This window comes from Plectrocnemia conspersa, unplaced genomic scaffold, assembly GCF_051122295.1.
Source record: "Plectrocnemia conspersa isolate PC_06_02 unplaced genomic scaffold, ASM5112229v1 ptg000002l, whole genome shotgun sequence".
Taxonomy (NCBI): domain Eukaryota; kingdom Metazoa; phylum Arthropoda; class Insecta; order Trichoptera; family Polycentropodidae; genus Plectrocnemia; species Plectrocnemia conspersa.
The window spans coordinates 1,040,629-1,055,223 of NW_028277166.1; the positions used below are offsets into that span (position 1 = coordinate 1,040,629).

The following is a 14,595-nucleotide window of genomic DNA, read 5'->3' on the forward strand; positions in this document are numbered from 1 at the left end:
TATGCAAAAAAGTAAAAGTGCGAGTTTGGTAATAAAGTATTCTACTCATCTGTAGATTTTCCCAATAATAATGTGCAATTTTTTAACGTGTTTTCACTAAACTTTATTTGCGTTAACACAGTCAGTTCGAGGTCTATCCATTTCTTTTGAACACATTTATTAAAAACAAGTTTGTATTAAGGCTTTTTATAACAATATTACGAGTGAGAATCGAATAAAGCATTGCAAAAATGCATTTTATGTATTTTTTGCTCATTAAACCTCCTGATTTCATGATGCTTTATTACTTGGCACTTAATTAAATAAGAATCGTACACATGGACGAGAGAATAATAAAATTAAATATTTTAAACAGGATACCGTCACGATGCGACAGAGACGCCCTCTCCGCATTGTGTCTCGAAATCGAACGGCGTTCAATCAGCGACTGCCAAGCAGCGGTCCTCGTTCCTAATTAGTTTTTCGAAGAGCGAACATTATCTGGAATTGGTCCGACACTGACATGTTATTAACTCTTTGCACCTTTTAAAAGAGCCGCCGTTAATGGCCGATTGTGTTGTGCGCCAATAAAAACCGCGGTGCTACATCAACGCACTTTATCGTCGCCGAGACGAGACAGGGTATTAATAATACACATTTGGAAACCGAAAGAAAAAATAAGAAATTAAACCTAAACTACCCTACGTTGGAATGAATAATCTCTGATGCACCGCAAGTTCCAAATGATTATGCATAATATATAAGTTTGAGAGTCCACAGCTTTTTTATTGTAAAGATTCAGTATAACGCATGTTTTATTTATTAATATTTTTTAAGACCATGTTAAAGGCAAAAATAATAATATTGAATTAATAAATAATAAAATGACTTTTGACCTAGCTTGTATGAATATGAAGATAATATGAGTTTCTTACCTGTCCATTTTTGTCCATTTCGTTGTTGGTCAGCTTAACTTTCTCGAATGAGACGACTTGTTTCCTTAGCTGATCTCCCGTGAAAGGTGAATCTGGATGTGGATATAATCTGGCTGGCGCTGGAGGATCCGCTTTTCCGGCGACCAACCAAGAAGATCTATGGTATGCGTATCTATACCTCTTTCCGTCCACAGGTACAATGTCCAAGAGCACAGTGTATCTCGCGGACCCCGATAAGCTAGAGAACGATACCCTAAGCGTTGGAAACATCCGTCTGCAACAAGAAGAAAAGAGGAAAATTATAATCTTGTAGGGAAAAAAATATTCTGTAGATTTTTCGTCGTTCGTTTCTGAAATTCGCCACCTTCTTAACCGATCCGACCTGTATGCTCTTTATATTTTTATACACTCGCACGTTTTTCCGGCGATATGTCGTGTTGTTTTACGGTTCTCCGTGAAATGTCGTGTGGGTTGTCTCCCCAAGGGTTGGTCCAATCAGCGCGAGTGGAGCAGTTGTCACCTCTCACGTTGACAGGGGCCTCACCCCATTGGGGAGTTGCGGCCTGGGGCCTCACGTACAAAAACTACTTTACGACCAGCCCAGAAACCGAAACTATCGAAGACAGGGTGTGGGTATTAGATACTATATCTTTAGAACACTTTTAATACCAACTGTCAACTCAACAGAAATGGCAAAAGAATTTATCTTCAAAATAATGTGGTTTCACACAAGCAAAAAAAATATATTTAACGGTTAATATTATTATAATATCAAAAAAAAAATTAATAGAAGACTCACATATTAATAAAAAAAAGGAAATATTTACATTATGCAAAAAAATACGTTTAACCTTTTTTGTTGCCGAAGTTTGATATATCAGCAATTAATAATTAGTTTTAATAGTATTTGTCCCTAATATATATTTATTAACTGTATATTTCATTAATATATAAATAGTAATCGCGATAAAAATTTAATTATTTGTAAATTACTTATAATTCGTAAATTGTATATAAATAATTTATAAGTTTTACATTAATCAAAACTCTTCAAAAAGCTGTTTAGTCAAATATTTAGAAATAGAACATCGTTCTACTTTTAAAATACTGCTGCATTTCTACCTTACATTAAAAAAATATATATATAAAAGAAATGCTGCGAACGTTGAGAATTGAACCAACTCTTTTCAATTAAAATTACTATTTGTAGCGATTTAAATCAAATTTAATATATAAATACTTGTTATATTAGATTAAAATAACAATATCAAAAAATGGTCCAAAATTACTTTTTTAACGATTTAAGCAATTATGATGCTTTCATATTTATTTTATTTTGCGAGGTGGTGCAAGTATGAAGACAATTGATCGATTATTTTTAATTTGTTTGATATTCTTTTTGGTAAATAATCCTTATTCTAATTTAAAAATAATATTTTCTAAATAAAACTACAACAACTATGAAATTTTATATTTGCAATAAAGATTAAAATAAATTTCATTAAAGTTTATTAACTATTTGTTATATTTAGTAATGATTATAATAGCAATAACTAAAATGGTACAAATGCATTTTTGTAGCAATTTGAATTTTTTACTCTTTTATAATAAGTTTTCCTATTTATTTTACTTTGAAACGCGAGGTGGTTTAAGTATGAAGACGATTGATCAATTGTTCATAATTTGTATTTGTAATCTTAATTTTAATTAAAGGATAATAGGTAGTCGCTCAAAAAAAAAATTTTACATGTTATTTTAGATTGGTAGGTAGTAAAAAAATAATTGTTGCATACTTAGTCGTATATTACAAAAATGTTCCACTGTGTAAAACATAGCTAATTTTTTTATTATTTATCGAAGCATAATATGATTATATATTCTAATATAAAAATTCAATTTAAAATTATTTATTATTATTTTGTCAAAGGCCAAGGATTGAAAAATGAAGAATTTTAGTGATTTTTAGTTTTAATTAAATATTTAGTTTATTACGTAACATATTTATTATGAAATGATTGTATTATGACGTGACACTAATTCATGTATTACACATAGAATTATGTACAATGTATTCTCTAAACTCGACGCCACAAATTGCAAGCGTTATATGTATACTCATGACAAACGGAAAAATTGCACGTAATTTGCCGATGACGTTACAAATTGCCTCTATTCATAAATTTTAGATTGATTGAAATTGGAATCGTCCCTTCGTTTTTTATGAATTTTTAAAAGAAACGGTCGCATAATTCCTTTTATCGGTTGACGCAATAGCCGACTATATAATAGAGAAAAAATACGCATTCTCCACATTTATATAGTAATTACCCTATTGGAAATTGACGTTCCAATACTGTACTTACTGACTTCCGATAAATAGGGTGTATTTCAAAAAACCTATCATGTTCCATTGTATTATAAATTATATGCACAAATGTGATCTATTGTATTCATTTCCTTGCCAATAAATTATTCATAAATTTTATAATGATACGTTTTTTTCAATTGTAAAATATTCATAAAGCAATCAATGCATATGTAATATATAATACACTTGTTCGTAATTTAACCCTTTATCTATTTTAGTATTCAATACTAAATTATCTTACATCATTTGAAGTAGCGATTTTGCAATATAAACTGTTGTCACTCTTATGTGCATGACAACTTTAACATTATACACTATTGATTACCTGTCAGCTCAAACGTCTGACATATAATGTCTACAAAATAACACTGCATAAATCAGAAACTGTAATTTTGAAAGATTACCTTCAAAGCGCCTCGACAAAGGACTTTAAAAATAAAATATTGATTCACTAACCTTAATCATCAAATTGACTATTTATAGTGCTTTTAGAGTATAAATGAATCACAATCTTATTTTAGTAATAACGTTGCTAACTTCAACCGATCTTCAAGTATATCGATTGATAGTAATTGATCAATTTTAATCAATCGCAGAAGTACCGACATGTTACAAAATGTCCGATCGATACCAGGCAGTTGGATGTCAACGCAGGGCCGGAATGGAATCGTCACTCTGCTCGCGGGCGGTCATAAATCAGTTCCGGTCGTTTAACGCCGGTCTCACTTCGCATAATTACTCTTTAATAAGCCGACGCTGACCTTTTGTCGGATGAGAGGTGTCGCATGAGCGCTCCGCTAACCGTCAGGACTGCTCTAATTGTCGCGCTCCAGACCAACGTCTAACATCACACCTCGGATGCTGTAATGGACCGGACGAGGATTAAACGAAACTAATGACGTTTGAAAGATTCATAGTTGACTGGTTCATAGTGCGCGCAAATTTTGCACACGAGGTAAGATTTATCTGTCCCTATCTACTATACTATTTTTGATTTTATAGATCACATTTGCTTTATTATTAGTATATGTAATGATAAATAACTGCAAAAGTATGTGAAAAATAAAATATCAAACATACTCCTGCAAATATTAAAAATATTACAATAATATTTCAAAGGCGTGTTTGAAAGAAGCAAAGTTATCTGTCCCTATCTACTCATTATTTTTTTACCAAATAGCAAACTTTGATCACATTTGTTTTATTATTCTTATTCTCTATCATATACACTTGTAAAAGTAGGTGAAATGGGGGTACAAAGGTTAATTTGTTAATATTTAATAATATTTAAAAGATGCATAGTTGACTCGAGAAACTCGATTTTTGCGAATAGATGGAAATAATCTCATAAAAATAGAAAAATAATATCAATAAAGATTAAATAATGTCATTATAATATAGTAAGTATGTTTCAAGCATGATCTTCTTTCCTTTTACTTAGACTTGAAAAATACTTAAAATAAATATATCTTATGAACTGATAGTTTTAACCCTTTGGTTGCTGAAATCCGATATATTGCATTTTGCTACTCTTAGATTTGAAGAATAAATCAGAAACTTTCTTATAGTAGTCTATTTTTTTAAGGGCAACATAGCTTCGTTTATAAAACATATAAAACTGTCTGATTTTATTTACCCATAATATTTATTTCGCGAAAAATGTATAATTTATTTTGATATTATTTTTTTTACATAGACTCACAAAATATATAAAATAACTATTTATAGTAGTATTTTTAACTCGTAGGTTACCGAAATCTAATATATCTGACGTAACCATTGAAGAGATAATCAGCAATATTTTAATGTTGTATATTTGCTCCAAGGACAAGAAACAAACATTTATTTTTTAAAATAGCCTTCATAAAAATTTGTTCAAAAGCTGATTTATTGAGTTTCGGCAATCAAAGGGTTAAAAGTGCACACTTAACTTATAAAAAACAAAGTTTTGCGAAAAACATTCAACTCAACTTGTTTTAATTTTGCAAAGCTTAGTGTAAATTGACGATTGAGAAGTGATTTACAGAATTAACCTACAATTATCACAATAAAATATGTAGATAGTCTAGAAGAGAAAAAAGTTAAAAAAAAAAACAGGAAAGATCAATATAAATTATTATATCAGTAACAGTATAAATAACTATTTATTCAGAAATATTTTTTGTTGTTAATAAATATTTCAACGATACTTCTAATTATTATTGAATATTAATCTGAATTGGTTATAATTTTATTATGTTTTTTCATTACTTCAGATATACTGAAAAAATATATTTTCGATAATTCGTAGTTCAAAAAATATTCATGCATTTCATAAGTCCAAAAAAATACTTTGTAATTATCGGACGATAGCCTACATACGTAGGTATTTATAAATGGAGCTTAATATTTATGCGATTGGCTCTAAATTAGCTATTTGCCCCCGTTGCTTTAAGCTTCCTCGAATGACCAGTATAAAATATATTTCATACCAATCAAGACCAGGAGCACTAAATTTTCACAACTGTGAGGTTCTATGACTCTTTCTCACGTGACACCGCCACCCAATATTGATGTATATACATTTCAGTAAATTATATATTTTTTAAACGGATGCAAACTGGAGAGATTAAGAAAAAAAATCTTAATTTTATTTATCATCGCATTTTGTAATGTCATATTATTCTATAGGTTACATCAGTAACAGCAGTTATACATTAATATTGTTTTTTTATTAAAAGTCATGAATTTAATGCTTTTATCGTAGCTTATCTTGTACAGAAATTATATGTCACGTTTGCTACAATGTTTGTCTATGAAAATATTGCAAATAATACTTTTTTTATATAAATTAAAAATTTCCATTGTAATTTTCATCATAAGATTTTTACTAATATTTTTTTAGCAAATTTGTAACAGTCACTGTTTCTTGAATGACCCCGATAATTCGTCGATTTTTACGAGCCCTTTTGGCAGCGCCAGTGACAGCTCGGAATTTTTCCATCGCGCCTCAGTTGACAGCCAACTCCATTCTTGGGCGACAAGGACGGAAAGTTTGACAAGCGCGGTCGGCCAATAAATAACGCTATTATTTCTGAGCGACCGCTCGCGCTTACAAGAAAGGAGCGGCGGAGTGCGTAGAAATTGAGCCATATATCAGTCCGAGGGCCGGAACCTCTAATTATTGAGTTAGCTCTGGAGAGCTATACTGCCTTACTATGTAGGGTGTGCACACACAAGGCAATGTAATTTGCCGAACGTGTGTGAGGAGCAATTAAATGTGAAGCAACGAACGAGTGCATAAATATGTGGATTGGAAAATCATGGAATTTTGATAGATTTTTTTATTCTTAAGAATCTTACAGACTGGATTTAAATTAAACTAAAATACTTAACTTAGTATCAAATGATCATCAATGATCCGCAAATTAAAAAAAAAACTTTTTTTTAAAAATATTTTGCATGAACAATGAAATTTTTATATATGATTACACTCTATAATGAGGTTTTTACTACAAAATGATATGTAAGGCATGCATTATCGTTCAAGAGAATTGAATATTTGGATTTAACTTGTTTTGAGCTCAAACAAAAAATACCCTTATCTACTTCTCTTCCGTCTTTAATTACACAAAGTCCACATTCTAAATATAATAAAAAAATCTTGAATTAAGATAACTTATTAAAATTATGATAGATAGTCGCAAACATCAAACAGCTTTCTCGCACAAAGCCGACCAGAATTTTGATCAATGTGAACCAATTATTTTCGTCGCACATTTGTCGCTTTCAAAAGTCAACCATCGACGCTTCGTCGCGTTTTCAATGCACCGAAACGTTCCGGTCGCTTTGGAGCGAAAAGAATTATCGCACCTGTCAAATCACTGGCAATTAGACGTCATCTGCGACACCACAAAAGTCTACCACTCTACCAAGTTACAGAAATAAGGATGATCGTGCGAAGAAAACAAAAAAAAACGGGCGATTTTAGAGCAATTAAGCGAATTAGCCGCGCGCCGTCGAGTTGTTAGATTGTCGCTCTTTGATGAATTTTATTGCTTTTTGATGATTCGAAAATATTTTAAATGAGTCTATTATACGGCTGGGCTACTTTTAAATGCTTTGTTCATGCGATAATAAACACAGAAAATCTTTTGAAATTTTATCAATAAATACAAAAACGTATACCTCAGATTTCAGTTAAGCAATCTCTATAAATTATAAAAAAAATATTTTTTTATTATTGCGATCATAATAAAGTGTTTAAAATTAGATAATTATTTGTCCGTGAGCTTCTAATAACAAGAATTAACCTTTTTACGGCGTTTGAAATTAATTTCTAACCTCAATTAACCTTCGGGTACTTTGATGAACGACTACCGTGATCGATTATGATTTTAACTGTCGGCAATAAAGATAAACGCTCTCGGCTCTTCTTCCTTTGAATCTAATGAAGTCGCGTTTTTAATAGATTCGAAAGACAGGAAATTGTTTTCTTGGATCAGTCCCGGGACTCTATCGTCACTCGAACTAGCGCTGCCGAGTAACGTTCGTTCCGTTATAGAAGACAAGTTAATTATCTTACATTTCCTAGTTACAAATCGTTGATTATGTTGTTAACGATACAATGTTGCAAAATTACATCTAGTGATGAGTGAGAGCTTCTCAACACTTGCTTCAATATGAAGTTTAATTGAATACTTACTTATATTAATTAATTTTTTCGTATTTTTTATAATATCAGATAACAGTGAAAATTTTATTTTCATACAATATTTCATATACACAACTAGTGATTTTATTTAAGATAATAATTTATTTATTTAATTTAATTATTTTTTAATATATATTTTATATTACTTTTAATTACAAAGAATTGGGAGCTCGGGCCCCTAGAAGTGTTGTGCACATTGTGAGTGATATCAATAGGCAATTTAATAATAAAGTAAATTATTTCGAAAGATTTTTTTTATTTGGCTTTACCCAGTGGTTCAAACTTAAATTTTGCTTTCTGATACGCCAAGCCTAAAATATTTTTAGTCCAGCCCTTTACAAAAAAAGTTCTATAGTTTATAAATTATTATTTTACTTCTAATGCATTATTTTAAAATTTCGCTTTATTTAATTTTTTTTAATCAATGCATACTTTTATGTTAGGTCATATTTTCTGGGATAAAAAATAAAGTATTTTAAACGGCGTATAATTTCAAGATTAATATTGCTACAAAAAATGGAAATCAATTGCAAATGCTAGTACAAATCAGTAGAATTTATTTAATTTACCTCTAAATTAACAAAGATGATTTTGCAGAAAATTTGCAATTTCAATACTTATTGTTTCGCTTTTTTTATAGAACGAATAAAAAAGTACGAATTTTGCTTAAAATTATTAAAAATATGATCAGTATTATAAAAAATAGATTATGTTAACAAAATTAAAGACACTGCTAAAATATGAATATAGCGATAAAAATAATGTTTTGAATGACGTGAAAAATATCGAGCTTTCAAATTTGCAGAAAGCTAGACTAAAAATATTAGCAATTTTATAATAAAAGAAGATATAGCTAAATTTACATGGAAAAGATTATTTTAGTTCTTAAAAATAATGCTTATTATTATTAAATATAATATTGCATTAATGAACATTATATTACATTTTATAATAATATTTGTAAAATTCTAAGTTTTAATATATTTATATATTATAAAAATATTTTCTCCCAATAATAGAATCTAAAAAATATTTTTTTAAATATATGCTAAATATTTTAAAAAAATGAACTATAATATAATATATCTCACGGCACTCCGCTACGACACCTTACAGACTGGCTTATACCGCGCATTTTTTCTAGCTCAACTATACATATCTCTAAATATATACATAAAATCTTTTATATTTAATTTATATATATTATAATATACATACATGGGTATGTACATTTGTACATAAGTATGGGTCTCGCTCGATTTATGCGTGTAATAATTTATGCGGTCTGTTACTTCACAAGTCACTACCGTGGCCGCACATGCGGCGGTCATACACACACCCATATACAATATAGATATCTGTGTAGCTTCTGAATTAATTCGCAGACGTGTTTAGCCGCGCTAATGTCGCCTAATGGCCGTAATTGGCGGATAATGGCGGGCGAGATACATTAATTGTTATCACCTCGTCGCGGCAGGTGCTTTTCTTGCGCATGCGCAACATATAACATTTTAGACACTATATATCTAAAAAAAAACTTTTTATTTGCAATTGAATAAAATGAATGTGCTGCAACAGACATCATCCCTTGAAAAAAAAATATATTATCGTTTTTAAAACCACTTAATAAAGATACTTGTATTATGATAATTACTCTCAACTCAGTGAGTCGCTTCATTTATTTTTAATCTGTTATTGGTAGCAATAAATTTGAATTTTTGCTCTTGATAATACATTCTAAAAACAACCAAAATGCAATTAAATATTTTAAATATATTTAAAAAATAATGTATTTTGAATCTATAATATATTGCTCAATAAACATTTTTAATAAAATAGACAAACTGAGAGTTAAAATAGATTTTATCTGGAATCAGTATTAAAAATTTCTATTGAATAATACCATCATAATGATATAACGGCATCAGAAATGTTAACCTTTTTAATGCCAGTACGTGAAAAATTATTTACCCACAATATGCTAAAACATTTACTGTAAAACATGACATAAATGACGTCTCTAATTCGATTAAAATTACACTCGATACAAATCTTCTGTTCTATTATAATATATTTATTCATTTCGATAGCACTCGAGTGGTTAACCACAAAATGCTTAGAGTTTTGTTTTTCAATGTTTATATAAACTAAAAAATAAATTAGTTACATAAATCTTATTTGATTTTATTATGATTTTAACTCTTTCAGTGTCACTTTAAATTAATATTTTTGTGAGTGTGTCAGTGTGTGCAAATGCGTTCTATACGAGCAACACGAATTATGACAGCAGGGTTGATTTATGGTCACGCGGTCAAGTGTGTCAGACAACTTTATTCTGTGAGATGATACTCGATAAGTATCCCTACTAAACACACCCTCTTGAAGTGCAATTATTTATTAATGCCGGATATAAATGATTAAATTTGCACGCAGTGTTTCTCAATCAAAAATATTATAAAATATTAGAAAATGTTTTGATCCTGTTTGATTGACAATATGCTTTGCTAAAATATTTAAAAGTAGCCTGTTAGTAATCTTTTCAACACGACCCTTTGGCGACTCGATCCTCAGACTATTAATTTCAAATAACCATTGACAAGGTGTTACAAGACAAAGTTATTAAAACATTTTTTCTTATTGGCGTGCAAAAACGTCTCAATTTACATACTCGTCATTCCTCAGCTCCTCCAAAACGTAATGGAGAGCACTTTGATGATGTTGACTGAGTGACAAGATTGACATGCGAACCGTCAAAGACAAGTCGATCGTTTGTCATTTCAAAAAGCATCTTTTTTGGATTTCGGTGATCTTCCTAAGAGTCCTTTACGCGTTTCGCCTTTCAAAAGGGATTTCTCGGATTGGCGACGAAAGACGAGAGACGGTGAAAGACGAACGATCGCCACATCTGCCATGTGCTAAATTTGTGTGTATAGATGTGTTCGTTTTTGGAACGCTTTGAAGTACCGGACATTGTTGAGCACCTCTGATGAACATTGGCGTGGAGTGATCGTTACATATAATGTGATTTTTTTCAATATGTAATTCGAGAGTAATATGAATATTCATTAGGGTTAGACAATAAGATGGAAAATTAATATTATGCACATACTAAATCTTCATTATTTTTAACGTATAAGTTAAAAAACCCATTTTGCTTAAAAACATTGTAATTCCATGTTCTCAAAATCGTTTAAAAAAATAATTACTATTTATAATTTTTTTTTAAAATAGCGCAATCACTTGAGCAATGATAAATTTTTATATAGATAGAGAAAAACTGAAGAAACTTATAAATGATCAAAATCAATGTACCTAAAACGGTTCAACAAATAATTTTTATTTTTTTATTTTAATAAACAAGAAAAATATATAATTTCAATAAAACACAGGGGATGATCTAATAAACAGCAAAGTGATAAAGAATTGTTGGTGATTATTAAAAACCATTAATTAGGAAAAACTATTCTCTAACCCAATAGAAGGTTTCTCAAATTATAATTTTATTGAAACCAGAAAAAGAACCAAACGATATAGTCTCCTACAGATCAATTAACAATTAAATAAAAAATGATAAAAACATACTAATAAAAATAATTAAACCGGGAATATAGGAACTTAATCTTTCACCAAATAATCAATTTTATTTTAGAAATAACCAATTTACAATAGAGCAAGTACATAATTTACTATAATTTCTACGACTTATTAATTGTTTGTATTTGTAATTGTTATTATAGTATTTTTTTTCTTAAAAATATTGCAGTTTTTTTAATTTAAAACACAGATGTAAATTGAGTGTACATCACCGAAGTGCACGACATTTTTTTTCACTCTTAGTAAAATATTAATTATTATAACCGTAATGTAATTTAATATAAATAATATTATTTTCTTAAATTGTAAATTAATTATCCTAAATAACAAATGTAAATAGAGAAACATACGTTCATTTTTATTAAAATAAAAAATGTTTTTAAAAATTCCATATAAATATTCAGTTTAAGTTTTTGTTATTATAACTATTTTTTATACTCCATTTTTTTTTAAATTTTAGACTAATGTTTTTTAAACATTTTTTATAAACAAGATATGGGCTTTAAATGTGTGTTTTTATGTATCATTACTATTTTTGTATATTTTTGCTATATAGAATATTTTTTCTGATTTATTAAAAAAAATTTTAATCACATTAAAAAATTTTATATACGAAAAAAATTATTTATTTAAGAAAAGAGCTAAGAAGAGATTTGATACTTTTTTAAATATATTGCTGTAAATATATTTTTGTTAAAGTCGTTTTCATCATTTTTACAAATATTTGTTATATTAAAAAAAAATTGCATTTAAATTTTTTATTTATTTTATTATCTAATAACTATTCAATCAACTTTAGCAAAAAATATATACTATGGTAAAAAAATATCCCCAAAACCATAATAATTAGGTTTTATCCTATTACTTAAAATCATACTTATTATTAAATAATCATATAAACGACTACATTAAAAAATATTGCCTATTTAAAAAAATAGCTACAGAAATAAACTTTTGGCAATCTTAAAACCAAAAACTTTTTTTTCAAAATTAATTTTTAATAAGCTTATAATGTACATATTTTTTGCGAAAAAATAAAAACAATGCATTGTACAGATGCAAAAATAATGATAATTAATTTGATTTAAATGTAAAATTATTCACTAACTTTATTACAGTATATTTTAATTTATTGTGAAATTTAAAGTAGACACAATTATATTGAATGATACAATTATGATAAAATAAATTTTAACAAAAGATTAATATTTGGTGAAATAAAAATTTCGTTCCCATAAAATTAAGATTATACAAATCATATTTTTAATTACATGATCTCAAAAACAACTATTTAAAAAAATACATATTTTAGCAAAAAAGTAACCATAGAAGTAGATTTTATTTATCATTATAATAACAAAAAATTATAGATTGCTACAAATGTATCAAAAAAAAAATTCTGCTGAAAAACTTTGATACTTCTCTTGGACTCAATAATTGACTTGATTATTTTTTAGCAAAAAACATAATAAATAATAAATTTAATTAAATAAATTTATTTAATTATTTAATTTCTTAGAACAACGATTTTATTTTTTACGATTGATTGTACATATATGTACGTCTGGCAATGGCTTTTTTAATTAATAAAAAAATCCAAGTATGTACTTGCTTACTAAAAATTATACTTTATTGTTTTAAACATCTATAGAATGTCTTTAATATAAATTCTTTCGTCAAACTTCTTAAAATTACATCCTAAGATTACGCATCGCTTAGTTAAGACGCCAGAATAGGTCCCATAATAAACCCCATTTTCAAAAGTATCCAATCTATTCGAGCAGATCCATGGCGAGTTAAATATATTAACGACCATAAATCCAGGGCTCGATGGGGAAATATTTAAAATGGCGGTGCAGCAGCCCCGTCTCCCTTTCGGGAAGACAGACGGGCATCGCCTCGGGGTGTGGGCGCCACAAGTCACTGTCAGTGGAGAAGACCGGGGTCGGGGAGACCCCAAATTGTAATTTGAATAACACTCCACGGTTCAGATGGCGCCCTTGCACATAATTAATCTTCGGGCGGGTTCAAGCGATATTAGATTTAGTTTGCGCTGCCGACCCTGGCTGGAGCGTTTCGCCGCAATAAATTCGCAAATTTCGACAGATGGGTGACGCTTGAGGGTTTTTTTCGCCAGTCGACTGAAAAAGGAGCTGAAATTCAGATGAGAAATTTGGCGAAGCGACTCGATTTAAGCGCTGGAAAACTAAGTGACCCAAAAATGTATCTAATAATAATAATAATAATTTATAAATCTTTGAGAAATTTATTTCATTTGGCAATATTGTATAAAATAAAATAAAATATTTTTATCTCACTCCACGGCAATGGTCAATACGTCAAAGCATATTTTAGGGATGTTCCATGTCGCGACTAATTAATCATTTTTTAATTAGTAACGAGTATCGTCATTCTCTCCGTTTGATTCCAATGCATATAAATATATAATGAAGCGACATTTATTTAGTCTTGAGAGAACTGGAATGGAATATTAAAAATCTTAAATTTAATATTATATTCTGAACTTTGTTATTAAGAAAGTTTTTTAGAGAGAGATTTTTGTAATATTCACAAGTATCAAACACATACTATGAAACACAAAGAAGCTGGTAGAGTGTTTATGGTTATCATTGAATCACGAGTTGTATGGACAATAAAATTCGTACTTTTTGTCCTTACTACAGTATACGGCCTGGCGAACAGATGTTACTGTGAAAATTCCTAGTATGAAATATAATAATGCGGAATATTTATTGAGTCTATAAAACTGTTTTGCTTTAAGACCACGCAAAGAGTTGTCTCTGGTTTCGGTACAGACATGATTTAAATATGCGACTTTTATACATCCGCGATAAATTATTTAATGTAAGATTATAATATATATATCAATGAATTATATTATTATTTTAATAATATTAAATATTTATATGTCGCTCTTATATAAATTATTTATAAAGGTTTTTCTAATGTATTTTAATCAGCGACAAATATTTCTTAAATAATTTCAATTTAAAAAAATTAGAATA

General features: G+C 28.9%; 1 protein-coding gene across 2 annotated transcripts in view; it reads right to left on the minus strand.

The window, feature by feature from the left end:
• The window catches only part of LOC148237262 (T-box transcription factor TBX20-like), an 85,697-nt gene that overhangs the window by 38,559 nt on the left and 32,543 nt on the right, over positions 1–14,595 (minus strand). For both annotated transcript variants that reach the window (XM_088205415.1, XM_088205414.1), the window contains exon 3: positions 915–1,188. In XM_088205415.1, coding sequence (XP_088061541.1) covers positions 915–1,188 — 274 coding nt within the window. The remainder of the gene's footprint in view (positions 1–914; positions 1,189–14,595) is intronic.